Here is a 24,214-nt window from a genome sequence, read left to right as displayed (position 1 = left end):
CAGCAGTACGCCTTGCCCTACATGTCACACAGCATCATGCATGGTAATCGCAGGACAAATGAAGACGCTCAAATGCACAGCCTGATCGCCACGCAGCCTCGTCCATTACCCGATCATCTGGAAACATCAGAGGTGAGCACGGGGGTCGATCGTATCTTTGGCCCTATGTTCTATCGAAGCGATATGAATTAAGGTTTGTCATGACAACAAAATCTAAGCGTAAGTACTCTCTTGAATAAGGGAATCCCTAAAGAGCTGTCGTCTAAAAGCCACAGTTGAACATTACCGGCAAGGTTATCCTCGGCTTGCGGCCTTCCTCAACCTTGATCCAAATTTCACCATCTTCAGGCGTTTTGATACCCTACATCTGCGAGTCTTACTGGAGCAACAAGATCGATTATGCGAGCTGCAACAACAGCTTGAAGACTGTGACGATGCAGAGACAGTTCAACTGAATCTCAGCAGCCGACGTCAAGACGACAATATGACACGACGAAATATCCTGCAGCAAGTTGCAACAGAGCTGAAAGACTATGGTATGGATACTTGACATATTCAATGTAACTTAAATGCTGATGCGCCTTAGATAAAGGCGTGCTTAGGTTCCACCGCATGATTGCTCTACCGCGAGCGCGCAAAAGGCATCGCCGCAGCGTTCACAATTGGGTGAACGGAAACAAGCCAGTCGTGAGGTCGGAAAGTGCATCTCTCATTGCGGCTCCCAGTGCTAAGGACTACATTGCCTTGTACGCGGAAGACTCCGATAGAGCTGGTTTTGAGCTGTTTTTTGATCGCGTGGTGCAGTCATATCCACGCTTGGCGAGTTATGTTGGTACTCCCTGATGCTTGATCTAAACATCTAGTGATACTAATGGAACAATGGCTAGGTTTCACATGGCATGGTAAGTGAAGATGCATTTCCTTTTCGTCTTATTGCGGCTAACTCGCGACTTAGGCTAAAACGAGCGACCGCAATGTATTTATACTACGACGAAATTTATACGGAAGAGTGATAAAATGCCTGGTGGCTTTGTCTATTCCCACTGGAATTATATTCCCCATGCTTCTTCTGTACCGGTTCGAGAAAAGTGGAAGTCGCTCTGCCATTTCCGCTATATTCGTCCTGATAGCGTCCTTCGCGATTTGCTTCATGACGAAGGTCACCAAATACAATCTTCTCCTGGCGGTAGTAGGGTAAGTATCAATTCTCGGTATAACAAGGGTACAGTAGAACAAGAGCTGGCTAATCAAGTACCCAGATATGCTGCCGTGCTTTCCGCATTTCTTTCAAATCCAGGACCTATCTAGCATTGTTGTGGGTTCAAAAAAAATTTGCGACTAACCATTCTTTCGGAAAATTTCTTTGGGCCTATATATAGCCTAAATTGACATCTTCAGTGGCTGCCACACCTTTTGACGAATGCTTCTTTGGGTTTGCCATGGCTCTTCCGTCTTCCACTCGCGTTCCTCTAGACAAAATGCAACTGCTTCGCTATACTTCGATCCAGCTGAATGCGCTAGCTTGGTCCGAACTATGTCCAGCAAAGTATCCCGTAGTCTCTCGGGTTTCTTGACATTTTCGAAGCCTTTTCGGCTGCCATCCATACTGGGAAGGAGCCTCCAGCAACCGATCTCTAGAAGTAATATTCCCTGGGCGTATTAATGCGCTGAGCAACCTTCCATCTTAGAATCATCTCCCCAGAATCTCGTACTTACCAATGCATATATGTCGTGTTTCCTTTCAAATGGCTTTGGATTTCCCCAGCGTTCTGGGTGTCTGTAAATGTTGTTTTTCATGGAAAAATCTACCGTGAGCCTCGATTCCATTTGTGAAGGGCGAGAGCAATCAAAGCCAATCACATAGGGATTATCGAAATCATAAAGCTGATGGGACGTGGCTTCTCCTGTTCCGTGATTCAATTTGCGAAGGATGACGATATCCTCGGATTTTATAGCCTTGTGAAACCAACCGATCGAATGCAGGTGCAAAATAGCATCACAGATTGCACTAGCAAGCTGACAACGAACTTCGAGTGGAAGGGTCTTTACAGTACCGATGAGTTCCGACAATGTCCAATAATCGTTCGTGGATATTCCCGATGGAAGTCGGTACACGAATCCGATGCGTGGTCGAATAGTCTCTTCCACGTACCCCAATCCCGGCAGTATTCGAAAAGCTTTGGCCTTGTCCTCAACCAGAAGAGCCGATATACGTGCGGCTTGTTCCAGGCTCTTGTTGGCGTCCTGGTTTCCTACTGTCTCGTATTCCCAATATTCTACCAAGACCGAATCTTCATCCTTTCTCCCAGTCCGCAAATGATGATCTGCTGGTGCTGTACTGTCAAAATACACCTTTATGGCGCCTTTCGTCACTTCATCCTGGACCAAGGTCAGACGCATTGCGATTCTGCTCGCCAATTCAAAAGTGCCATAAAGGTCCTTGTTCCGAAGGGTATCCAGCGATTCTTCATTCAATCCTGCAATGCAGTCATTCATGAAGGCAAGCAGCTGGGCTGACCTCTCAGAAATGCTGTTGATGATTTGGGTTACATCAAGCTCCGCAAAATGGTAAGTTTCGGGAATAGAGAGCACATCAGTAAGGGCACGGGTCAGCCGTTTTGCTTCCTCTCGAGTATCGTCTGAAATTCGAAATGGTGCAAGCACGTTTGGCACCACAGCCTTTGGGCACAAGATCTCGCTACTGACTTGTCCCACAGCTTGCGCCTTCGATATTGTGCGGTGAAGAACATGGATATGTTCGATGTCAGAAGGAGAGTCTCGCGTCAGCCAACGTAGGAGTGCTTCTCTTTGCGCAATATCCATTGGCTGGAACAAAGAAAACCGAATGTATAAAGATAGGGCGTCTCCTCGATCTGATGGTGTGCTAGTTCCTGCTTTCGTAACGGCCGTGTCGAGGGGCTCCCACCTGGCAAGGCGAATTCCAGCACCTGAAGAACTACGTGAAAGACTCGCATAGAATGGCTGCTTCACGAGGCCGACCTCTTTCCTTAGCATTTGACGATGCAATTCGGGGATAGTAATGTGACTCGATTTGGCTACTACCAAACCCAACTGCTGCGTTAGGACTTTAGTGAATGAGGGCCTGTTGGTCAATTTGCCTGTGGGTGTAAATTGATCTTTATCAGTTGCGGCAAGGAATTCCACGTTATGTTGAAGACGAGACCGAACAGCTTGTCCGGCAAAGCAACAATCTAACAAGATTGCAACATCACAGGTTGCTCCGAGAATGCCCGGCTGTATGATGGCCCAATCTACTGTAGGCCCCCCAGATATCTTCCTATGTCACTTGATCGTTAATAATGTAGAACAACATAATGTTTATTCTGTGACTTACGCAGACCATACACACTCTGAATCCATCAGGTCAGCCGTCTTCCCTCCGTGCCCACTGTAATGTAGAATGATCAAGTTATCATCATCGCTTCCGCAGCGCAGAATAAACTGAGCAATATGAAGTTGCAATTGCGCCTGTGAATTCTTTGAGGGAATTTGGTAAGGCCAGACAAAAAAGTTGAACTTGTCACGGAAGAGGTGTGCAAGTTCGTTGACCTCATCGGCAACCCCAATATCGTCGTCTTTCCACGTAATCTGAAGTACGTGGACCGCGGAGTACCGTTGGCTGCGGCGGGGGTTATAACGAGATAGCTCATTTGAGATGATAACTTCATGCGATGAATCCATCTTGATTGTTTGACCGCTCGTTTGAGGCAGACAAGGCTGGTGAGAGCACTCTTACAGGATTTGATCGGGTATGATCCGCATTTGCAAATAAAGTGATAAGCGTTCTTTCAACTCTTCTTCTGATATGAACGAGATAGTCTCGCTTTTGGCTCACACAAGTTGAATCTGTGTTGAGGCAGAACCTGCTTGTGTAACGTATACAAGCCGGTTAGCGGCATGAATAATTAGTCGGATTTAATAGTATCACGTGACGTGCACGTGGTGGGGATCGAGCATTAATATACCTTATGAGTTCTCAGGGCTCAGGAGTAATGTAGCCCGAGCATGAGATAAGATTATGATGATATTTCATAACTCAACACTTCTTGGTATTTGCCAGTCCAGGTGCGCATATCTATACGGTACCGGTGAGGCTCCCTTCGCTAGCTGTACACTTCGTCATTGTCTGGATCGCAATGAGTGGAGGCAGATTTACAATGTTCACTTCGCTTCCCGGCAGAATTTCAAGGGGTCAATGTTTGTTCCTCCGATGTATTCTGGTATATAGTGCCATTCTACTATTGTCAGAGATACCTCAGCATTGTTCAGTCAATATCCGGCCCGCATTACCGTGACTCGGCTGGCTCCTGATTTGACAGGCTTCAACCCCAGAGACTACTCTATCCGGATTGAAGGCACGGCTTCATCAGCTCAGTCTGACAGTATCCATGACACTGGAAGAGAAGGCCTCACAGCAAGATTCCTCAAACCACGGACAGACAATTACAACCCGTTGATATAGATTCAGCTGAACCTGATCAGACGCTCCATTACGATCAGATCGCCCTCCTTCCCGCAGCTCAACACGTGACCGAAGCACCGCGGGCCAATTATACTCCAGGAATCAGTTTTTGTTGCACGTCTGACAAAATCATGCATATGCTCAGGGTATGCATGAAAGTTACGTTGCCAAGAGTGTGCCTTAAAACAAATATTTTCTAGCTCAAACATCTCCTCAAAAGCTAGTCACTTGATTTATATACAATTCTACACGATCACTCTAGCACAAGCCACTCGTGATTCAACTCCTCAGTACTCTCTCGACCCCTTAAACTTAGTATCCGGCGGAAACAAACAAAGCGTAAAATATCCATCCGTCTCCGGATTACCCGCCAGCAGCGCCTGCCTCGGAAGCGAGCCATCCCTCCCACCAAAGAACTCCCCTCCCTCCTTAAAATAATACGCCGTATCCCCACTCAACGCAACGGAATTTGGAGCTAGAGCCAAGTACGAGACTTCATTTACGACAAACTGCATCGCCGTCATATTCTCCAGCGCCCAATCGAGGCGGCTGATGCCGAGACCGCAACTGAGCATCGCCGCGAGCGTGATTGGGATTCTCCACGGCATGTTTCGGAGGAGCTCGTGGAGGGCGGGGTACTCGGTCATCCGCACTGCGTTTTCGTATGAGTTTTCATCTAAGTCGATAGTCGAGATCATGATATGAAGAGCCTCGATGGCTCTTCGTTTATCGTCTGCGTCAGGAGGAATAGCTGCAAGCTCACGGTTGATTTCGTGGTGGGAGATTGGCCAGAGGACCGTGGAGTTGAAGATACTGCGTACAACAGTGTGTATCACCAGTACGTTGTGCGCAAGTTGTAAGTGATGGTCTGTGACTTCCGCAAAATCAGGGAGCATCCTGGCAGCATTTTCCATGACTTTGGCCATGGGTACGCCGTCTGCTTTCGCGAGATCGACCTTGCTTCCTGGTGGACAGCGCATAACAGGACCATTGAGAAGCTTGGCAAGGTCTCCTAAGCACTTTGGCTCTGGAAGATCGACCTTTAATGGCCCGACTCGCCCGTCGAGAAGGTGGTCGGATTCCAGGAACAAGGGGCTGAGACCACTATCCACTTCTCGCAGTTGGCGGCAGCAATCAAGAAAGAGCTCAGTGAAGGTAAGTTGCTTTGCTTTCTTGGGAGCTTTATAGAAGCCGTACTGGGGCATAATTGCAAGAATGAAGTCTCTTGCTCTTCCAGTCTCCCGGGTACTGTTTAAATGGAGCATGATATCCCTCTCATTTGGTAGCAAAACTTCCCGATTCTCGTATCGGCGTGAAGCTGTACCAAGCTCAAGGAAGGCAATGACAAGTTCGTTCTTGGTGAAGCCGATTCGATGTCTCATGGGGTCGTTGTGGTCTTCTCCGTGGGTAGACCAGGTCATTGCAAGAGCTGCCAGACTCTGGCCTAGAACAGGCATTTTCCTTGCATCATACTCGGTTGCAATTCTAGGCTGCTCACCACCTTCCACGGGCTTGCAACGTACGAACTGAATCTTGTCTGAAAGTATAATCTCTTGCAACGGCCATAGTCGAGTTAAGATTCCTTCATTCATGACATGACCGGCGTGTTCCTCAGTGATATGCTCAATCAAGCGTCTCCGACCGTCTAGTCCTTCCCCAAAATTGACGTCAGAATCATCTTCATTCCTACTCCGCCAATCACGACTTTTTGAGAAGAAGAGATAGGGGTCTCCAATTGCTTTGGTGCAGCACTCTTTGAACCCCGAGCTATCCCTGACGGCAATGGTTCTCTGGGCGAACCGGAAAACGGAAGGAATGTGCTGGGTGATGGCGACTCTAGCTTCATCATCGCGTTGATTGATGCACAGGACGTCCATCCAGAACCACTGGTCTCCAACAATAGATGGTAGTTGTTCTTTGATGAATTTCGCCTTTTCTCGAGAAACCCGAATCTCGTGCTCGATGCCGTCCACCTTCATCCATTCCGCTTTCCCCCAGACGTGCGAGATGGCTAGGAAGTCTGTTGACGCGGGAGACATCACGCTTTTTAGCAACTTTCCTGCCTGGAATCGACAGAGAAGTAGCTGGAGTGGAGGTGCGGCTTCACTCTCCCTCGATGGTCCTGCTGCCTGCACCTTCCCGGCATCCGGCTCAGTCTCCTTTCCTCTGACAATTGTGGCATCACGGTCCCCATCAAGTGCCATAAGACCCAGCTGGGGCCTTGTGTCACCAGTGACTGGCACATCCGAAGCAGGACTTGGATGAGGTCGTGAGACAAGGGTGTGTTCATCCGGGGCAGTCGATGTCTGGGAGAAACAGTTTCCCATAGCTATGCTTATTCAGGATACATACTCAAGAATTGTGTTCGTATTTTCAGCAAAGAGGAGCCCAAGTTGGCCAAGAGGTGATGGTTCAGCTGCGGCTGAGATTTCTTGGAATATCGAAAAATATCAAGCTAGTCGGGGATCTAGACTCTGTTTAGCGGCTGAGGGACTGCAGAACCTTGGGATTTTTCTTGCGACTCGTTAAATCTAATATACGCTGGAGGAGAGAAGAGTGGCTTTTGCTAGTGTGGTGCTAATAGAGACCACCGGCTCCTGTCAATGTACGGAATAGTCTTGCAGGAAGGAAATATAAAAATTGCGAAAGATCAAGAAAAAGGTTTTATTAGTTATATCATAACACATTCGAGTCACTTTATTGCAACCACGATTGTCCACTCACCAACAAATCGACCCTTCAATCCATTCCATCTCACGAGGGGGTGGATGGGCAAACACTCCCACCTCCAGGCGTCCATACCTCAAGCGCGCCCTCCTCTCCTGCAGATCAAATCCTACTTCGGCGCACCGAATCCTCCTCTCCCTCGGCACTTTCTCTTCCACTAGCCATTCCTCTTCAAGCCTCACCAACTGCTCCGCAGCCAGTGCCGTCAACACCGAATTCCAAAGCCCCTCTTGCCTCTCTGTCCTTCTCATTAACTCGATGGCCTTCCAGCGAATACTCCTTACCCTACATTTTGTCGCTACGAAATTCAGCGGGAGGACGATTCCTGTGACGTTTCCTGTATCGTGACAGAGCAATCTTTTCACCCCACCTCCATGCTCCGCACTGCCTTCGTGCGGGCCAATAATATCCTCCGAAAGTCTGACAATCTCCTCAAAATCCTCAGTATGCTCATCCCAAAGCCCTTCATCCCTCAGTGCCCGCTCAAGATCAACGCAGAAGTAAAACCCCATAAAGATCTTATGTACCCTCAGAACATTAACTGCATCCCTCCACTCCTTCTCTTCCTTCCCTTCCCCATTAAGCCCACCCCCCAACTTCCTCTCCTGTGTTCCAACAAACGAATGAAAAGCTTGCCCCCACAAATTTAATCTGATAGTAGCCGTACTCTGCATGCACGCCAGCATAACCCTGATAGCAACCCAATCGCTACGATCCACGGTAGCCATGCTCCTGAACGATTCCGTGCGGATGTAGTCGAGACTGTTCATAGCTTCTCCCAAACTTTGAAATTCTTCCGGGATCTCGGGTGCGTAGCCTGGCAGGGGGTTGTCGGAGGAGGGGTCTTGGAGAGCACGTTCACGACCAGCGAGGAGGGCGGAGGCTTGGGAGTCAAAGTGGGCGAATATGAGGGTGAGCGTTGGTGTGCTGACGTATGGCGTGTTTGATTGTGAGATGGTTGAGGGGTATGGGGATGAAGATGAGGCGGACTGGTGGAACGCGGAAAGAATTTTGATCCCACCGTTTATATGCGAGATAGCCGTTGCGTGGTGACCGCGAAGTGTCTCGAAGTAGACAAAGAGTACGCAAGTCACAAGGGCGACATTTGCAGCTTTTTCTTGGCCGCCATTGAATCCCAATAAAGCTTTGATGGCTTTCGCGTACTGTTGCATTGCAAAGACGTCATCATCCTCTCCCTTACTTAGCGTGAAGTTGAGATTAGTATGAGGGAGAATCTCGAATCTTTCGTGGAGGGCGCCGAGGGCTACGGCTGCGTGCCGGATTGCGGGTTCTCGGTGTGTTGCTTGGAGGAGGCGTTGCCAGAAGTCGCTCGAGTCGAAGGGGCCGGAGAGCTGGGGGAAGGTGTGTCTGCAGAAAAAAGAAAAGCTCCTGCGTTCTTGGTCGTCTTCTAGGATATTGGTACTAATTGGCAGGTGAAAAGGTGAAGAGCTGGCCGCAATTAAGGTTGTGAGTGAACGGCTGGAACTCTCGACTCCTGAAGGACTGGAAGAATACCCATCGCACGTACGTCCCGTAGTGGAGCACTTTGAGCATGCCGGTATCCCTTTATCGCATTTGATACTTCAAAGACTTAGCAAGTGGTTTCTTTCGAGGGGAGGGAGCTGGGTGAGAGCCGGGAGTATGTCTCATGCTCCCGGCCAGTGAAATAGGGAGCTTAGGGCATGGGACAAAGAAATAGGTTGGTTACCGGCGAATCCTGGCGTACTGTTAGTTTGGAGACACGGCTGCGAAATTTGAGCAATGCTTGCCTGCAGGTCTTGCATCCATCAGCAGTCTTCCTGTGGAAGGCTCCAATCCGGTTGACGAGGCGGGGACGGCCTGTTGGACTAGGAGCCATCTGCGGATGGGGCTCATATCCCTGCGTTCTTGGTTGTTATTGACCCGGCAGTTTGTCGAAGGCTGGGGAGAGGAAGTGGAATCCGTAGGAACCCTTGAACGAAGCAGCCAGTCCTCGGCCACATTATGCGAAGAACATGGGAGAGAGGAACGAAAGAAAAATTGACGCGACGAAGTCAAGAGAACGATCTGGTTTCAAATTACCCCTATCTTGCAGCCTTGCTGCGCCTCGTTAGGTTCCCCACAGTTCGCACGAGAAGGCATTGGGCATGCTCGGATTGAACGAAGCGACCAATCAGGGAGCGCGAAATCCGTTACCCCGAGCCATCAAGCAAGAAGTTGCGAAAATTCCAGGCTCGAAGACTATATATCTCAAAGAGAAAGGTCCGAGTGGGAAGCAAAAACAGCATGTCGGAGCCCATAAAATTTGTTGCAGTGCAGCTTTTTGGTTGTCTGCCTGGCCGATTTCCTGACAATACGTTTGAGTCCGTCGGATCAAGAGGCAGTTTCCAACGATGCTTGGATAATAGAGTATCAAGTCCAATTAGTAGAATGCCCCTCCAGTATAGGTGAGATAAATTTCGAGTCCTTTCCTGAAGATGACTTCTACTCGACCGCTAGAATATACCGAATTTTCCGAAGTGCTCAAACGAGTCTTCCTCGCTGACCTCAACCTCTCTTCTGCTTCAGCATAACATTCGACAGTCCAGACCTGCATCACACACTTTAAGACTTTTGGTCGCATTGCATCAATTGCGAGAAGCTGTCGTCTGAGGAAGGGCTGTTCGAGATCACCATGTCCTTGGACCCGCCTTCCTCCTAAACCAAAAGAGCAGCCTTATTGTGGGGATGAATGAAGCTGCGCTAAGGCTTGCGGGGGAGAAGATGTGGTTAACATCCGTCGCGAGAGCAGCGGAGAGGCTGGAAGTGTGGTGGAACATGGCTGTTCCTAGATCAAACGGAGGGCAGGAGGTAGATGGATTGATAGAAACAAATGGTGCGGAGGATCAATTCGAAATGTTGCCGTGGAGGGAGAGACAGCGCGTCTTCACAACAGATCATCTGTCACTGTTGGGTAAGTTGTCACAGTGACGAGCATGGAGCCATATTAGGGGGAGGATCAGTCGAGGCATGAGTCTGACCACGAGACAGACCCAGAGGGAATATGTATGAAGTGAGCAGACCATCCAGAAACCAGAGAAAGCTCGAAGCCAAAAATACTGTACTTTTCTCGAGGATATTTAGAATTTCTCAGCCTCATGCTGAAATTCTCCGGTTTGGGATTCGGCGGGACGTGCAGCATGCAACATGCGGCAAGCAACATGCAGATGGGAAGCGTAAGAAGAGAAAGAAGCGAGATCGGACGCAGCCACCAAGCATGCAATCAGATCGTGAACAACGCAGCATCGTACGAGCAGCAGATAGGAAGAGAGGGAAGCAATTGCAAAGCCTCGAGATCCCGATATCATGCGAGTCCTCTCGGCCCTATCCGCCGTACCATGTGCCAGCTGGACCAATCCTCACTTGAGGCATTTTGTGATGCAAGCCTCGTCGGTGGTTGGGAAGAAGAGCCGACAAATTTTTTCCTGGCAACACATGAGGTTTGATTGCTGCTCATATCCCCCGTCTTGTCCCGCTGTGTCCTTGCTGGTGGTGTTGGTGTTGCACAGGATTGAGGCCTTCGGGAACCCTCTCCGGATTCCTCCTCAACCACCACTACCCCCCTCTCGCTCCCCTCCTCCCTTGATGTAGCTGTAGATAAAGCCGATGACACTGGCGCGAGTCTTTGGGCGGGAGCTTGCCGCGGCTGGATCGGTAAGAACAACGCCATAAGCCCACCATCTGCAGGACCGCCTTCCCTTGCACCGTGAACCTGCCAGCTGTCATGCTTCTTTCAACCCAATATCTCCGGTGTTAGATCTCAATCTGTACCTCCTGCCACCACTGGTAGAGTCTGGCTGCGGCGTTGCGAGGACGACGATGGGCACATAGACACAAGGTTGCTCGATCTCCCATTACGTCAGGTAAGCCTCGAAGAGCGGTGACGGTTTCTGCCCCTCGCCAGCTCCCTCTCGCGCTAGCTCTACACCCAATTTCGGGCCTATGCTGCCCGCGGCCGTTCCTGCCCTGCCCTGGCCTGCCTTGATTATCGCAAACAATCAACACCACAGCCAAAGCCAATCCAATCCTGCTTTCTGCTCTGCCCCACGTTCCAGCCCAGCTCACCCAGCTCACTCAGCTCCGGAGTACTTCTTCTATTCCTGCATCCTTTCCTCCTCCCCTCCCCCTATCGACCCTCTCGTCACCCTTCCCTGGAACCTCATCTTCTTTCCTGCACATACTTCATGTCGTTCTCTTCTTCTAGCATTTCACCTTCATTCGGCCTCCTCTGTGCCTGAACGGATCACTCACCATGGCACAGAAGTTTTCCGACCAGGGCGCTGAGCTCGCCGAGTCTCCTGCTCCTCTTGCGCCAGGAGGTGCCCAAGATACTGGCCATCCAGGCTTGCGTCCTTCCCTCACGAAAGTCCCCGTCACTCCAGGGATCGGCCTGGGCGAATACAGTTCTGCAAGCAGCACGGGTGACCCCTCATATTTTACCCACGACATTGCCAACCTCCGAAACTCCATGGCGCAATCCCCCAGCGATGCCGCCTCCGGCGCGAAATCACACCACGATATCCTACGCCGTATGAGCTTGTCTTCCCCGGGCCTGCAGAGGAAGAATTCGTTGGTAGATGTTGACCCTCGAGCTGCGAATCCAACTCTTGGCCTCAGCGGCGGTGTTATCTCAGCAACCTTCTGTATTCCCCACTCCTTACAACTTAGAAGCGGCGCAGATTGGGTGAGCAATCCAGGCCCTGCACTACTGGACCGTGCTGACCATGATCTAGGGGACGGGCACCCGTCGCGGCACTTCTGCCCTATTCGACTCCTTCAAACACCTCTCATCTGATAAAACCCCGTGGAATCATACGCTCGTTGGCTGGACTGGGGAAATAAATGTACCCGACGACTTGACCCCACCAGATACCCCGCCAGCAACTACCACAGCATCACGAATTCCGCCCCTCAACAAGAGCTCAGCACCAATTCCAGTTGATGTCTTCACCAAGCCAGCTGAACAGCCACAGTCTGAAGGGTTATGGGTCAGCAAGTCGGATCAATCGAGACTGGAGTGGCAGCTTGCCCACGACAAAGAGTGTCGAACCATACCTGTTTGGCTAAGTGATGATACCGAAGGAGACGCAGAGGGCGCGCTCTGCTTGAGAGACCAATCTCGATGGAGACGGTACGCCGAGCATGAGCTTTACACGCTGTTCCATTACAAACAGCATGAACCAACAAATGGCCGAGCAGAGCGTGCATCATGGGCAGACTATTACCGTATGAACCAGAAGTTCGCCAACCGCATCCTCGAGGTCTACAAGCCAGGTGACATTGTCATGATTCACGATTACCATCTTCTGCTGCTTCCGAGCATGCTTCGGCTGCGAATCCCGCATATGTACATTGCTTTCTTCCTGCATATTCCATTTCCTAGTAGCGAGTTTCTTCGATGTTTACCACGGCGCAAAGACGTTTTAGAAGGTGTTTTGGGCTCAAACTTGATTGGATTCCAAGCACACGGATATTCGCGTCATTTCGTTTCTTGCTGTACGAGAATTTTGGGTTTCCATTCAGACATTACCGGTGTCGACGCATATGGAGCAAGAGTTACTGTTGGAGTCTTCCCCATTGGAATTGATGCAGCAGGTGTTGCGAAGCTCGCATTTGATAATCCAATTATCAACGATCAGGTTAAAGCATTGAGACGACTATATGAGGGCAAGAAGATCATAGTTGGTCGAGATCGTTTGGATAGCGTAAGAGGTGTTGCCCAGAAGTTAATGGCTTTCGAGCGATTCTTGGAAAAATATCCTGAAATGAGGGAAAAGGTTGTTCTTCTCCAGGTCACAAGTCCTACCAGTATTGAAGAGGAGAAAGGAGACTCGAACAATAAAATCGCGAACAAGGTCTCGGAACTTGTGGCTAAAATCAATGGCTTATACGGCTCGCTCGGATTTTCTCCCGTACAGCACTACCCTCAATATCTTTCGCAGGACGAATATTTCGCACTCCTTCGAGCTGGTGATACTGGCCTCATTACCAGTGTCCGTGACGGCATGAACACCACTAGTTTGGAGTACGTGGTTTGCCAGAGGGATGATCATGGACCACTTATTCTCTCTGAATTTTCTGGAACAGCAGGCAGCTTAAAGGATGCAATCCATATCAACCCATGGGATTTGACGGGAGTCGCGGATGCCATCAACTACGCATTGACTATGAGCGAGGATAAGAAGAGTGCCATGCATCAAAGCCTTCACCATCATGTCACTACTCGAACCGTCCAGGCTTGGTCAAACGGCTTCCTTAAGCGTCTGCTGTCTGTTTTGAATTCCCACAACGCAACGATCGCCACCCCTCTCCTCGACAAAGTAGCACTCCTCACTCAATACCGGGCAGCGAACAAGCGACTGTTCATGTTCGACTATGATGGAACTCTCACTCCGATTGTCAAGGATCCAGCTGCAGCTCTTCCATCCGATAGACTCATCCGTACCCTCAAGGCTCTTGCGACAGATCCACGAAATGCTATATGGATAATCAGCGGCCGTGATCAAGAATTCCTCCAGCACCAGCTAGGTCATATTCCAGAGATAGGTTTCAGTGCGGAGCATGGTAGTTTCATGCGTCATCCAGGAAGCAAGGAGTGGGAAAATCTGGCTGAAAAGTTTGATATGAGCTGGCAAAAGGAAGTCTTCGACTGCTTCCAGAAGTACACTGAGATGACCCCGGGTAATATATCCTCGGGAGAGTATCCTCAAATCCACGGCTAACACAGACAGGCTCCTTCATTGAACGCAAACGTTGCGCTCTCACCTGGCACTATCGCCCATCTGACCCCGAACTTGGCGCGCACATGGCTCGCGAATGCCAAAAGGAGCTCGAGAACACGGTAGGGAAGAAATGGGACGTCGAAGTGATGACCGGCAAAGCAAACCTTGAAGTTCGTCCCACGTTCATCAACAAAGGTGAGATCGTCAAGCGCCTCGTCGCAGCTTATGGCCACGATATCGGCCAGCCTCCCGAGTTTGCTCTCTGCTTGGGAGACGACTTCACCGACGAGGATATGTTCCGTGCCCTGAACGCCAGCTCGTTGAACCCAAATCACGTCTTCACTGTTACCGTCGGTGCGAGCTCCAAGATGACGCTGGCGCATTGGCATCTACTCGAGCCGGCGGATGTCATCTCCAGTATAGCGCTGCTAAATGGTGGCGATGGCAATGTTGCCGATCTGGGACCGTTGGCTATAGTCGAGGGCAGGATTCCGGAGGAGCTGCCAGGTGGTGTCATTCCGGATGAGATGCCTGGTGGGAGGCTCTAAGCGTCCGTCTGAAAGGATCAAGGAGTGTGTTCGCGTTTGCATAGGTAGATGGGTGTTGTGTGGTGGGAGGGAATTTGATACTCGCTTGGCTTGGCATGAATTGGCTTGAAGCGACAGCAAAAACGATTATGGCATAGAAATAAATGGCAACGACGAATGCATTTTGCACATATTATTTTCCTGTTCGTGTGTTGCGGCGTGCTGTTGTGTGAGATTGGAGTCACCTCTCCCTGGTTGAGATGGTGCAGCGAAGTCGCTCTTTTTAAGTGCAAATCAGCAAGTGCTGAGTTTGAAGGCTCGGCAATGCCTTATGAAGGCTGTACGTCTCACAATGCTCCGTATAGTGCCGGTCATTGGACGCGATAATAGGCAATTCAATCTTCTCGGATCGCTAGGTGAGGAGAGGGTTATGTTTACATTTTCTAGGGTTGGTACGTTGCAGTTGATGTTGATTACGTTCTATATAATGCTTTACTTGAGGGGAGTACTTTGGCTTGCTTGTTGCTGTCATGATGACGGTATGTCCTGTCTAGACGCGTCGTACGGATGGGTTTTCCTCCCTCTCGAGCCCGTCCTCCCATTGCTGTACGATAAATTTCGAGTCTTGAATGTTGAGGAATCATACGTACTTATAAAAAAAATTGCAGTTTATGCTCACGAGCATCGTCTCCTGAATACAGTAATAGAAAATATTAGAAATTAAAGCAAGGAGAAGAAGATTAAGAAGATAACGTGATGCTTTCGAGAAGCCCGTCGAATGATTGAACCGATCTCCGAGAAGACGGTTAGAATATTTCTAGGCCTTCAACGTGCTATTCCTTGCTTGGTGAACGGAAGATTGGCTTGCCGTGGGCGTTAGTTTTGCTTTGGGAGGTCTATGTCACTTCTTATCCAGGGGGTTGCGACCATTCTTCTGAGTTGGCGAAAAGACATTTGCTATCTATTGGAAAGAAACGCGTTCAGAGTCCGCATGTACAGACTTGCTTTTGAGGGACAGTGTAGGGGTTCTGATCGGCATCGGTTTCGGAACCAGCAATACGTGTGGGGAGATCCTTACCGAGTGGCTCAGGCCCTGCGAATTCTTTGAGCCTCCTTGGTGAGTTAGCCGTGCTTTCATTGGTTCACAAGCTGAGCTGATATTACACGGGCAATGCGGTAAGAAGAAGATCAGGCATCGATTCGCACGATTTGCCTTCCCGTGTGGGGGAATTGGGCATCATTCGGCCTCACGGTGCTGCACTGTCAGCAGCTTAGGAGAGTGTCCATAGACTTCATTGGCCCGCCATTGCTCTCAAGCTTCTTGAGGCTGTTTCTTGATCCTCAATATCGCACTGCTGCAAACGTCGCCACTATCCTCAGTTATATACGCTGTGTTCATATCTCCCACGAAGCTCGGTTATCACGACGGTATTTGTAGGCAATTTCAATATTCTTAATACCTGTAGTGTGGTTAAACTCTTAGGGGAAGACCAACCCTCAATCTTTGCGAGAAGGGCGGCGGGATCCTTGGGCATGGAGTGACGAACGACAGGGTTGGGTCAGGAGTCGTGTGATAGATCTGACCGAAAGTCTGGACAACCCCGGCAAGTTCTACTATCGACCTGAATTGGAAGAATGCTAACGTTCTTGGCTTTGAAGACAATATCGAATATCAATTTCAGCCTAGGGCTGTCCTTTATGAATCTGAAGTGCAATCAACTGAAGCTGACCAGGGTATTACCTCGCCGCAGGTTGGAATTCTCAGAGCAACCCCTGATTCCGTGCTGGATGCGGGCGAAGGGATCCATCGCAGCTCCTCGTCGCAGCCGAAAATCTCGTATTCCATCATGTGTCAGTATAAACTTGATCACATCTACGGGGTATACGACTCCCCACGTGTCCGCCCAGGTTAAAAAAATGCCCGGCGGTTGCAGGAAGAGGTTGATGAGGTATGTTGTGTTGGTGATACCCGCCCGTATGAGGTATCTCAGTGAGAATTATCCCTAAAGTAAGGGCGACCTTGAGTTTCCTAGCACTGCGGGTTTGCGTAAGTTATGTTGTCTATTGAAAAACTAGGTGGGCTTACAGGATTGGTTATGAGAGCTTTTGTCATCTTGCTATGGTCCTGACTTGAAGTTTCGCACTGGGCACGTCAAAGGCTTTCTGAAATTTGTTCGTTTGCTTTCACAATTATTCAGATATTCGTTTTCCTCTGGTATATGCTTGCAACCTTGCTGCCGTGAATCGTGGCTACTTTTGTTGTGATATAGGCCAGAAGGGTTGGATGATAGGTTAGACCCGTATTGTTCCATAGGTCCCAACTGCGCCCGTAAGTTGGAAGTAGCTTCCAAACTCCCAACCCGGCAGACCAACTCAATTCATTTCCCAGTAATCTACATTTAACAGTGCAATGTGCATCTGATTCTATGAATCTATAACTACCTTCTCTAACGCTACTAACCTCGCTGTACTATACTGCTGCCTCGACTGTCTAGACCGAACCTATACTCGAGAAGAACTGGGGCGAATACCTATCCTGCACAAGTTTTTTATTTTTTAATGTTTTTTCTTTATTTTTTACACCACGTTTCTAAGCCTAGGGCAGCTTCATTCTTTAGGGCAAGAAGCAAGGGAAGAAGGTTATGGAATTCATCTCAAGGACCAAGCCGGGTAGAAGACTAGAGACCATGGTGAAGAGGTTGTGGGGGTTTTATAAGGTTGACTATCCGCAGTTTTCGAGTGATGAAGTGGAGTTTGAGGAGACTGAGTAGGAGTATTATCATTATTGAGGCTCAGTTCGAGAGGGGATATGGGGTTTGTATTGTTGGATGGTTTTAGACTGGATGCAGTTTTGTCATTGTTATCGAGACCCATTCATTGCCCTCCAGAGTCTCCACCGATGAGGAAGCCTTGTATCTAGCATTTCTTTTCCTTTTCTTATTATGCAGTTTCATGTTACACAGTGGGAGAATGGTAACCAAGGCTTCGGCATGCCGGATTTAAAGGGGATGATGACCCAGTACGAAGACAACGGAATAAAGTATCGGGAATACAGGGCATTGGGAAAATTTTAGGCTCTCCGGCATTCAGATTAAAGTGGTAAACTCGCTATAAGGCCCTATATTTCCAGGCCCTTCCCCTAAAAGTAGCATTTACGCCTTCGACAAGGGCTACCACACCTTTTTAGGGCTTCCCATTGTATTTACAAAGGAGACTTCGCTAAGGAGGCATAATAGTCGCTTGTTTAGCGTCCGAGCGTTATAGTTGCTCTACCAACAGCGCTATAACCCTAGAAGATCTACTTATTCCTTGCGAATGTCTTATAGCGCCTCTTTATGTCGATTTAGGGAGCACTACCTAGAGTTACAGGGGCTTATAGCGAGCGTCTGCCATAAATTCGCACCCTGTAGAGCACCAAGGGTCAAAATGCCCCGTATTCCCGATACTTTATGCCGTTGTCTTCATACCATTAAGTGTTCTTGTCTTCGATAATGTGATCCGGTCGGAGTCAAGTTTCAGAGACTGTACAAATACTACAAGCGAGTTTCTCTCCACAGTATTTGGAGGAGTTGAGAGCGCTTTTGCGGCTGAAACAACCTTACCGAGTAAAAGCCACGTCCACACATGATTGGTGAGAAGCAGGTCGCAACTAAAATAGCGCAAAAGTTGGCCCCACCATCATTCAACATCCAGAACTTCACCTGAAAGATCTACAGCATCATCTGCATCTCATCCAATTCGCTCTTTACCTAAAGCTCAAATGACCCCAGCTTTCTCCGATGAGCGCTTCGAGCTATGCGCCTACTGGACGCGAAGAGACTAGAGCCCGTCGACGTGCGTGACGATGCTATACCACCATACGCCATCCTGTCTCACACCTGGGGAGACGAGGAGCTCACACTCCAGGAGTTGCGGCATATGAAAGGGCGGATGCCTCAATCCCTAGACAAACGGAAACGAACCATTGCTGATAAGAAAGGATTTGCAAAAGTCAAGGATGCGGCAGCCTTGGCTGTCACGAGGGGGTTCTCTTATATCTGGGTCGACACGTGCTGCATTGATAAATCGAGCAGTGCAGAACTTTCTGAAGCAATCAACTCAATGTATCTTTGGTATCAGCAAGCTGCCGAATGCTATGCCTTTCTCTCGGATGTCAAATCAGCCAAGGAAGAAGACTGGTCGAAGCCAAACTCCAGCCTTCGTCACAGTCGTTGGTTTACTCGAGGATGGACTTTACAAGAGCTCATTGCGCCGAAACTTGTTCATTTTTATGCAAAGGATTGGAGCTTCCTTGGGCATAAAGACCGTCCGATTGCCTTTACGAGGATTATCAGCGCAGTCACTGGGATCGATGCGGAGGTTCTGGACGGACGGATCGATCCCCTCCAACTCGGTATTTCCGCTCGTATGAAATGGGCATCACGTCGACATACTACCAGACTAGAAGATACAGCATATTCTTTGATCGGCCTCTTTCAAGTAAACATGCCCCTTCTGTACGGGGAAGGTCACCGGGCGTTCACGAGGCTGCAGGAGGAGATCATTCAACGTTCTGACGATCAGTCACTATACGCATGGAACTCGCTGGAAACAGCAGATGAAGACCCAGACGAGTTATCCGGTTTACTTGCTCACTCCCCAGAGCAATTCAAAGATACTGGGAACATCCATCCTCTACCTCCATCCCCTGTCTATGCGAGCGCACCATCTGGCATGACGAACCACGGTCTTCGGGTTCAATTATATCTTCGACCTTTATTGGAAGCAGAAGGAGTTCCAATGGAAGAAGACTACTATGCAATCTTAGACTGCTTCGTCAGCGTCGGCGATTTATACCAATGTCCAGTCATACGTTTGAGACTACTCTCACAAGACCAGTACGCCAGACTTCAAACCAAGTCTCGAAAATACCTGCCTCCACCACAAGGAGATTTTCCAGAGTATGAAGGATACAGAACAATATATGTTCGACAGCAGCCAGTCTACTACAATCTTCCGCAATTCAGGGTCTCGCCGGCGCACATGCACTCCAATCTCCATAGCCAACAGGACCAACAATACAAGTTGACAGAGATCTTCCCTCATCGTGAGTGGAACTCAACAACTATAACAATGAAAGTAAAATATTCCCGCAAGCTGCAAGCCATGGGTGTTTTTCGCTTTCAAAGTTCTGGCGCACACGACAAGAAAGTAGATGTTGTGGTTGGGTTGAGGCGTCTGGATGCCATGCAATGGGAAGGATGGTGTTTTCAACGCGCTTATCAGGGGAGCTCTCTTGAATCTACCCTTTCTGTGATCAACCAGAGGGTTTCCGAGTTAACGAGAACAAGGAGTGTTTCAACAGGGATGCTTCGAGATTCACTTGGAGATGATTCAAACTTGATGACTGACGCAACAGTTGAAGGGATGCAACTCCAGGGCCGGTTATACATCTCGATCTCGATGTCCCAGAAACCAGAGGTTTATTCGACGACAGCATTACAAGTATCCCCGACCCAGCAGGGCTTGGTGTTCCCTACAAAGGACAGCAGCATAACAATTCCTTTACTCTATGACTTCCAAGTGCGGACCTTGACTGGCCCTTGCTCACGGAGCTACCTGGTAACGAAATCAATGCTCCTTGATGATGTGGAGTCAAGCGCCCACGTTTTGGCTGTCCGAGGCTTACCACCAACCAGTGGTTTGTATCGCAGCGGTTCTCTCTTTAGTTCGCTGCACGATTTTGTGAAGCGCGTTCAAAATCAGAAAGCAATCGGTGATTCAGAACATCCTGTTTCCTTCGAAGATCAGTTAGCAGTTGCTTTGTTCAAAGGAGACAAGACTAAGGCAGAGGGGCTACTGGCTGTTGGTTTCGACCTGGAGACTTCCACATCAGATTTATATGGCTTTACCGCGCTACATTGGGCAGTTGCGGGGGGCTTCTGGGAATCTATTCCTCTTCTCTTTAAATACGGTGTCAATCCCCTTGCCTTGACAAGAGAAGGGTGGACTGCATTGCACCTAGCGGCCGTCTTGAGCAAATCGACCTGGAAAGCTTTCTTGGCCCCGGGACATTCAAACGAGGATTTCAACGAACTGGCAAATAAGCGGACAAGAGATCATCTCGAGACTTCCCTGCACCTGGCCGCAGCTTACTGTCAAAACTCTGAACGTGGAGTGTCCTTTTTCAAGGAGCTTTCCCGTGATGCACTCAATGGTGCCACACTTTTCGCTCGAAACAAGCATGACGAGACTCCTCTTCATAGAGCCGCAGCCTTTAATAATGCTGGAATAATTCAGTCGATTGTAAACCAGGAACCCCAATCAACGCCAGGTTTTATTGACGTTGTCGATCGATACGGAAGGTCTCCTCTCTGGCACGCTGCCGCTACAGGCTCTTGCGATGCCATACAGATTTTATTATCTTTCAACGCCAGTATCAACTTAACAGATGACCTGGGCAGAAGCGGTCTCCATGCAGCTTGTTGCGGAGGATACCACGACGCTGTCGAGATGCTTTTGCAAGAAGGGTAAGTCCCAACTTCTCGGAGCATTGATCCCTTGAAGCAAGGTCTCAAGAGCTCCTGGAACATTCTACTCCTGGAAATACCTGAAAGAAGTATGCTGACTCCGAATTCTTGCGAATAAGAGCTCGGCAGTCCACCCAGACCTCACTCCTGAGCCTGACAGCATTGGACTATGCTGCAATGTTTGGACACGTTGAATGCCTGCAGCACTTGCTGACCTTGAGGCCGATGGATGCACTACTTCCCAATCAACCAGAAATAGTCGCTTCTCAGAATAAGTCGCTTCATATCGCGGCGTCTTGCGGATGGCTGAAGTGCGTGGAGCTTCTGTGCAACGTGGGAGCAGACCCATTTCAATCATTCGAACAGTATTTGAAGCTCGATCATTCGAAAACGTACGCAATAGTGGTCAAGGACAGTGGAAATGCGTCATCAGCTGCAGCAAAGGAGGGCCACGCTGAGATTTTCAAATACTTCGAGACGTCACATACTTGTGAAGAGCATCGTCGTCGCAACCAGCGCAGATACTCTTGGCAGGGATCAGAAGTACAGGCTCAGGAAGCCAACAGCCAAGGCGCTACTAAAGCCACAGGCGCTGAAGAATCAATATATAAAGGGCAGGAATATCAGGAAACTGCTGCTCCACAACAGTCTCGCCATCAATCAGCTCAAACCCCCTCATTTCGCCATTCAAATACCGGTCCACAACGCTATGCCCTAACTGAAACCTACCGGGACTCTTTAATTTCTCCCACTGCGCCTTTCATGGAGCGGCCTCCTAGGGTTGGGAGCCATTCTGCTACCTTACCTGCTTACTCGAGCCCATCTTATTCCAGTCCAGGATATCAACAGCCAAGCAGGGAATCAAAAGACGCATCCAATTACCAGCTAGCTCAACCATCCCCCTATGCAAGTCTTCCGTACGGGCAGGTTCCATCTCCATATGATCCCCCACAATCATCCTACGGATCTCAAATTGCTGCGCGTCCTCAATCCTACGCAAGTGTGAACAGACCATCGCTGTCATTCGCCTACCACCCTGATAATCGATACCCTCCACCTGTTCCAGCACTCCCAGCGGCCTACTCCTCGGGGTCATATCCCCCTCGACCCCAAATTCTGAGAGGAAATCAAGAACCAACATTCCCGAATTCAAAATTACAAGCGAATCTGCTCCGCATGCTTGGAAGGCTTAGCGATCCTGTTTTGACAGCAGAATTCCCTACAGATCCCGAATTCTCGCATCACGACCCTATTCTAAATTGCCTCGTGTATCAAAGCCGATTGAGTGTGACTGAAAGGAATTCAGTACACAATGTCGATGGCTTTCCTATGTTTGAGCTGACCACTGCATCCGAGCCGAAATCTCGAGTGGCATCGAGTGAAACTCGAACGGTGAGAGGTGCTGTTAGGAGCTCCGAAGCCGTCGCATTGATAGAGGCGGAGAGAGCTGCTCATCACGCGCATCAAATGAGTTCTTCAATTTACGATACTGGGTCTTGGACAATATGGCCTATACCCGCATGGTCTTGACAAAATGGTCTTGAATAATTGGTGAGAAGTCCTCGTCCAACATTACCAATCATACCCCATGGTCAAACCAGCAATCCACGGAGCGGAGACTAGTCCCGGGTTCACTAAGTCGAAAATAATAGCTTCCAATTGCCCATTTGAGGGAGGTGGTAAGCCATTCATGAAAAAGTTAGGAATAATCCAAACCTTGACGTGGTTTGGCTTGCAGCCAAACTAGCTTTAGTGTTATTCATCTCCTATAAGGAAGATCGCCCGGTCACCTGCAGATCCATAGAAAGTAAACATCGTTCTGGAAACTCAAACAACTTACTCCCGGCCGCAGAAAATCGTCGGTTCGGGGATATTTGCTTCTTGGCTTGGTTCACGGTCGTAACCGCCAACATGACACCGAAAGAAATGAGTAAAGAAGGCTTCATCTTCCCAAAAACAGACAGGCTTCTACTTCACACCACCCGATACCACCTCACCGCAGACTCGAGGTTCGATCTCTCGCTCGTCGGCCTCCCACCAAATACTACCGTCTGCATCACGGGCGGCGGACACGGGCTTATGAGCGTATGACGCTTGGATTTGCGAGAGCCGGAGCGGACAGAATTACCATTTGCTCCCGCTCAACTTCTGAACTTGATGAAGTAGCTGCTAAGATCCGGACTGTCAATGGAGACATTAAGGTATCTATTGTGAAATGCGATGTCATGAGCGAAGAGTAGTATGGACGCCTTGGTGTCCTAATCAACAACGCTGGGTATCTCGACGCCAGCTGGCAACCCATTACTTCCAGTTCAGCGGAAACTGGAAACGAGTATGCGGTGTTAGCGTATTTGGTGTCTATCTCGTCACGAGGAATCTCCTTCCGTTGTTGTTGAAAAGTGAAAGGGGACTGAAGACAGTGATTGGTATTACGAGTATGTCGAGCCATTGGGCTGGCCATTCCATTGCGATGGGTATAAGTAAGTTGGCACCGAATCGGTTTATGTAGTTTCTTGGTGGACAGTTTGAGAATAAGGGTTGGTGAGTTATTCGTTTGCATCCAGAGGGTGCGAAGACGAGGATGAGTCAGGAGGATGGGAAGGTGCCGAAAAAATTTAGTGAGTTGACCTATCCTCCATTGTTTGAATTCGTTTGAGATGAGGCAGTGGGAAAGATTGCTGATATGGAGCAGTGAATAATGATTCTCCTGACCTTCGTGTTTGGCGGTTTGACTAGAGAGGGAACTAAGGCCGTTGTTGAATGGGAGGTATGTTGCTTCTAATTGGGATACTGAGGAGTTGGAAGGGGAGAAGTATGAGATTGTAGAAAGGATAAGTTGAAATTTCGTATGGTGGTTTGACCTCGACCCCAAAAGGAATAAGTATCGGGGTAACTTGACGTGGAATAAAGGAAGGAAAGAGGCACGTGAACACTAAGTAGCACAGCAAGTTAAGGGTTCGTCTAATTTTGGGCCGTTTTGCTTAGTCTTTGTGGATGAACTGTTAATTTTTTAGTGAACATAATCGATGGGGGATATTACCACGGGCAATCAGGGGAAGGTCACTAATGGAAGCCGGAACCTCGCTAAAGCTTAGGGGGGTGTGGAGCTGAAAGTCTGTGAAGCCCAATTCTCCAAGGAAAGGGCGACAAAAAAGTCCAGCCGTTTCATACTGTAAGCCACATGAAAGTGCGCAGACCAGTGCAGCCAAAGTTGATGATACTGTTCGC

General features: G+C 49.1%; 8 protein-coding genes across 8 annotated transcripts; 5 read left to right on the top strand and 3 right to left on the bottom strand.

Moving 5' to 3' along the window:
• Positions 1–200: 200 nt before the first annotated feature.
• Positions 201–1,308, top strand: K444DRAFT_658117 (uncharacterized protein; the record flags this gene model as incomplete). Its single annotated transcript, XM_024886222.1, has 6 exons — positions 201–219; positions 270–536; positions 587–828; positions 888–902; positions 956–1,194; positions 1,260–1,308. The coding sequence occupies 6 exons, from the start codon at positions 201–203 to the stop codon at positions 1,306–1,308; spliced, it is 831 nt and encodes a 276-aa protein (XP_024743825.1).
• On the bottom strand, positions 956–3,845 carry K444DRAFT_658116 (uncharacterized protein). Its single transcript, XM_024886221.1, has 4 exons — positions 3,356–3,845; positions 1,717–3,298; positions 1,344–1,650; positions 956–1,180 (listed from the first exon to the last, which is right to left on the bottom strand). The coding sequence occupies exons 1-3, from the start codon at positions 3,700–3,702 to the stop codon at positions 1,381–1,383; spliced, it is 2,199 nt and encodes a 732-aa protein (XP_024743824.1). The 5' UTR covers positions 3,703–3,845; the 3' UTR covers positions 956–1,180; positions 1,344–1,380.
• An 817-nt stretch (positions 3,846–4,662) lies between these two features.
• Positions 4,663–6,792, bottom strand: K444DRAFT_578222 (uncharacterized protein). The gene has a single exon (XM_024877601.1). It carries the CDS (start codon positions 6,685–6,687, stop codon positions 4,771–4,773), a length of 1,917 nt encoding a protein of 638 aa, XP_024743823.1. The 5' UTR covers positions 6,688–6,792; the 3' UTR covers positions 4,663–4,770.
• A 296-nt stretch (positions 6,793–7,088) lies between these two features.
• Positions 7,089–9,251, bottom strand: K444DRAFT_2049 (uncharacterized protein). Its single transcript, XM_024871031.1, has 3 exons — positions 8,919–9,251; positions 8,739–8,791; positions 7,089–8,659 (listed from the first exon to the last, which is right to left on the bottom strand). Exons 2-3 carry the CDS (start codon positions 8,762–8,764, stop codon positions 7,204–7,206), a joined length of 1,482 nt encoding a protein of 493 aa, XP_024743821.1. The 5' UTR covers positions 8,765–8,791; positions 8,919–9,251; the 3' UTR covers positions 7,089–7,203.
• Positions 8,831–9,246, top strand: K444DRAFT_2074 (uncharacterized protein). Its single transcript, XM_024871052.1, has one exon. The coding sequence runs from the start codon at positions 8,893–8,895 to the stop codon at positions 9,109–9,111; it is 219 nt and encodes a 72-aa protein (XP_024743822.1). The 5' UTR covers positions 8,831–8,892; the 3' UTR covers positions 9,112–9,246.
• Positions 9,252–10,652: 1,401 nt separating the features above from the next.
• K444DRAFT_605894 (uncharacterized protein) lies at positions 10,653–11,052 on the top strand (the record flags this gene model as incomplete). The annotated part of the gene is made up of 1 exon (XM_024878894.1): positions 10,653–11,052. A coding segment is annotated over exon 1 (151 nt), but the record flags the coding sequence as incomplete, so codon positions are not given.
• Positions 11,053–11,696: 644 nt separating this feature from the next.
• On the top strand, positions 11,697–14,498 carry K444DRAFT_516207 (glycosyltransferase family 20 protein; the record flags this gene model as incomplete). Its single annotated transcript, XM_024873665.1, has 3 exons — positions 11,697–11,912; positions 11,962–13,909; positions 13,960–14,498. 3 exons carry the CDS (start codon positions 11,697–11,699, stop codon positions 14,496–14,498), a joined length of 2,703 nt encoding a protein of 900 aa, XP_024743819.1.
• A 3,682-nt stretch (positions 14,499–18,180) lies between these two features.
• K444DRAFT_1946 (ankyrin) lies at positions 18,181–22,790 on the top strand. The gene is made up of 2 exons (XM_024870958.1): positions 18,181–20,986; positions 21,106–22,790. The coding sequence occupies exons 1-2, from the start codon at positions 18,273–18,275 to the stop codon at positions 22,514–22,516; spliced, it is 4,125 nt and encodes a 1,374-aa protein (XP_024743818.1). The 5' UTR covers positions 18,181–18,272; the 3' UTR covers positions 22,517–22,790.
• The last annotated feature ends 1,424 nt before the right edge of the window (positions 22,791–24,214 follow it).

This window comes from Hyaloscypha bicolor (genome assembly GCF_002865645.1).
Source record: "Hyaloscypha bicolor E unplaced genomic scaffold K444scaffold_10, whole genome shotgun sequence".
Classification (NCBI taxonomy): domain Eukaryota; kingdom Fungi; phylum Ascomycota; class Leotiomycetes; order Helotiales; family Hyaloscyphaceae; genus Hyaloscypha; species Hyaloscypha bicolor.
The sequence above is the reverse complement of the archived record's forward strand: the minus strand, read 5'-3'. Positions and strand labels throughout refer to the sequence as shown.

Bases quoted from the DNA above. Each gene is read 5' to 3' on its own strand.
- K444DRAFT_658116 (XM_024886221.1), bottom strand. From the start codon at position 3,702: ATGGATTCATCGCATGAAGTTATCATCTCAAATGAGCTATCTCGTTAT. The intron at 3,299-3,355 runs GTAAGTCACAGA...CAAGTGACATAG, and splicing joins TCAGAGTGTGTATGGTCTGC to GAAGATATCTGGGGGGCCTA. The intron at 1,651-1,716 runs GTAAGTACGAGA...TAATACGCCCAG, and splicing joins AACACGACATATATGCATTG to GGAATATTACTTCTAGAGAT.
- K444DRAFT_578222 (XM_024877601.1), bottom strand. From the start codon at position 6,687: ATGGCACTTGATGGGGACCGTGATGCCACAATTGTCAGAGGAAAGGAG.
- K444DRAFT_2049 (XM_024871031.1), bottom strand. From the start codon at position 8,764: ATGCTCAAAGTGCTCCACTACGGGAC. The intron at 8,660-8,738 runs GTACGTGCGATG...AATTGCGGCCAG, and splicing joins AAAGTGCTCCACTACGGGAC to CTCTTCACCTTTTCACCTGC.
- K444DRAFT_2074 (XM_024871052.1), top strand. From the start codon at position 8,893: ATGGGACAAAGAAATAGGTTGGTTACCGGCGAATCCTGGCGTACTGTT.
- K444DRAFT_1946 (XM_024870958.1), top strand. From the start codon at position 18,273: ATGCGCCTACTGGACGCGAAGAGACTAGAGCCCGTCGACGTGCGTGAC. The intron at 20,987-21,105 runs GTAAGTCCCAAC...CTTGCGAATAAG, and splicing joins GAGATGCTTTTGCAAGAAGG to AGCTCGGCAGTCCACCCAGA.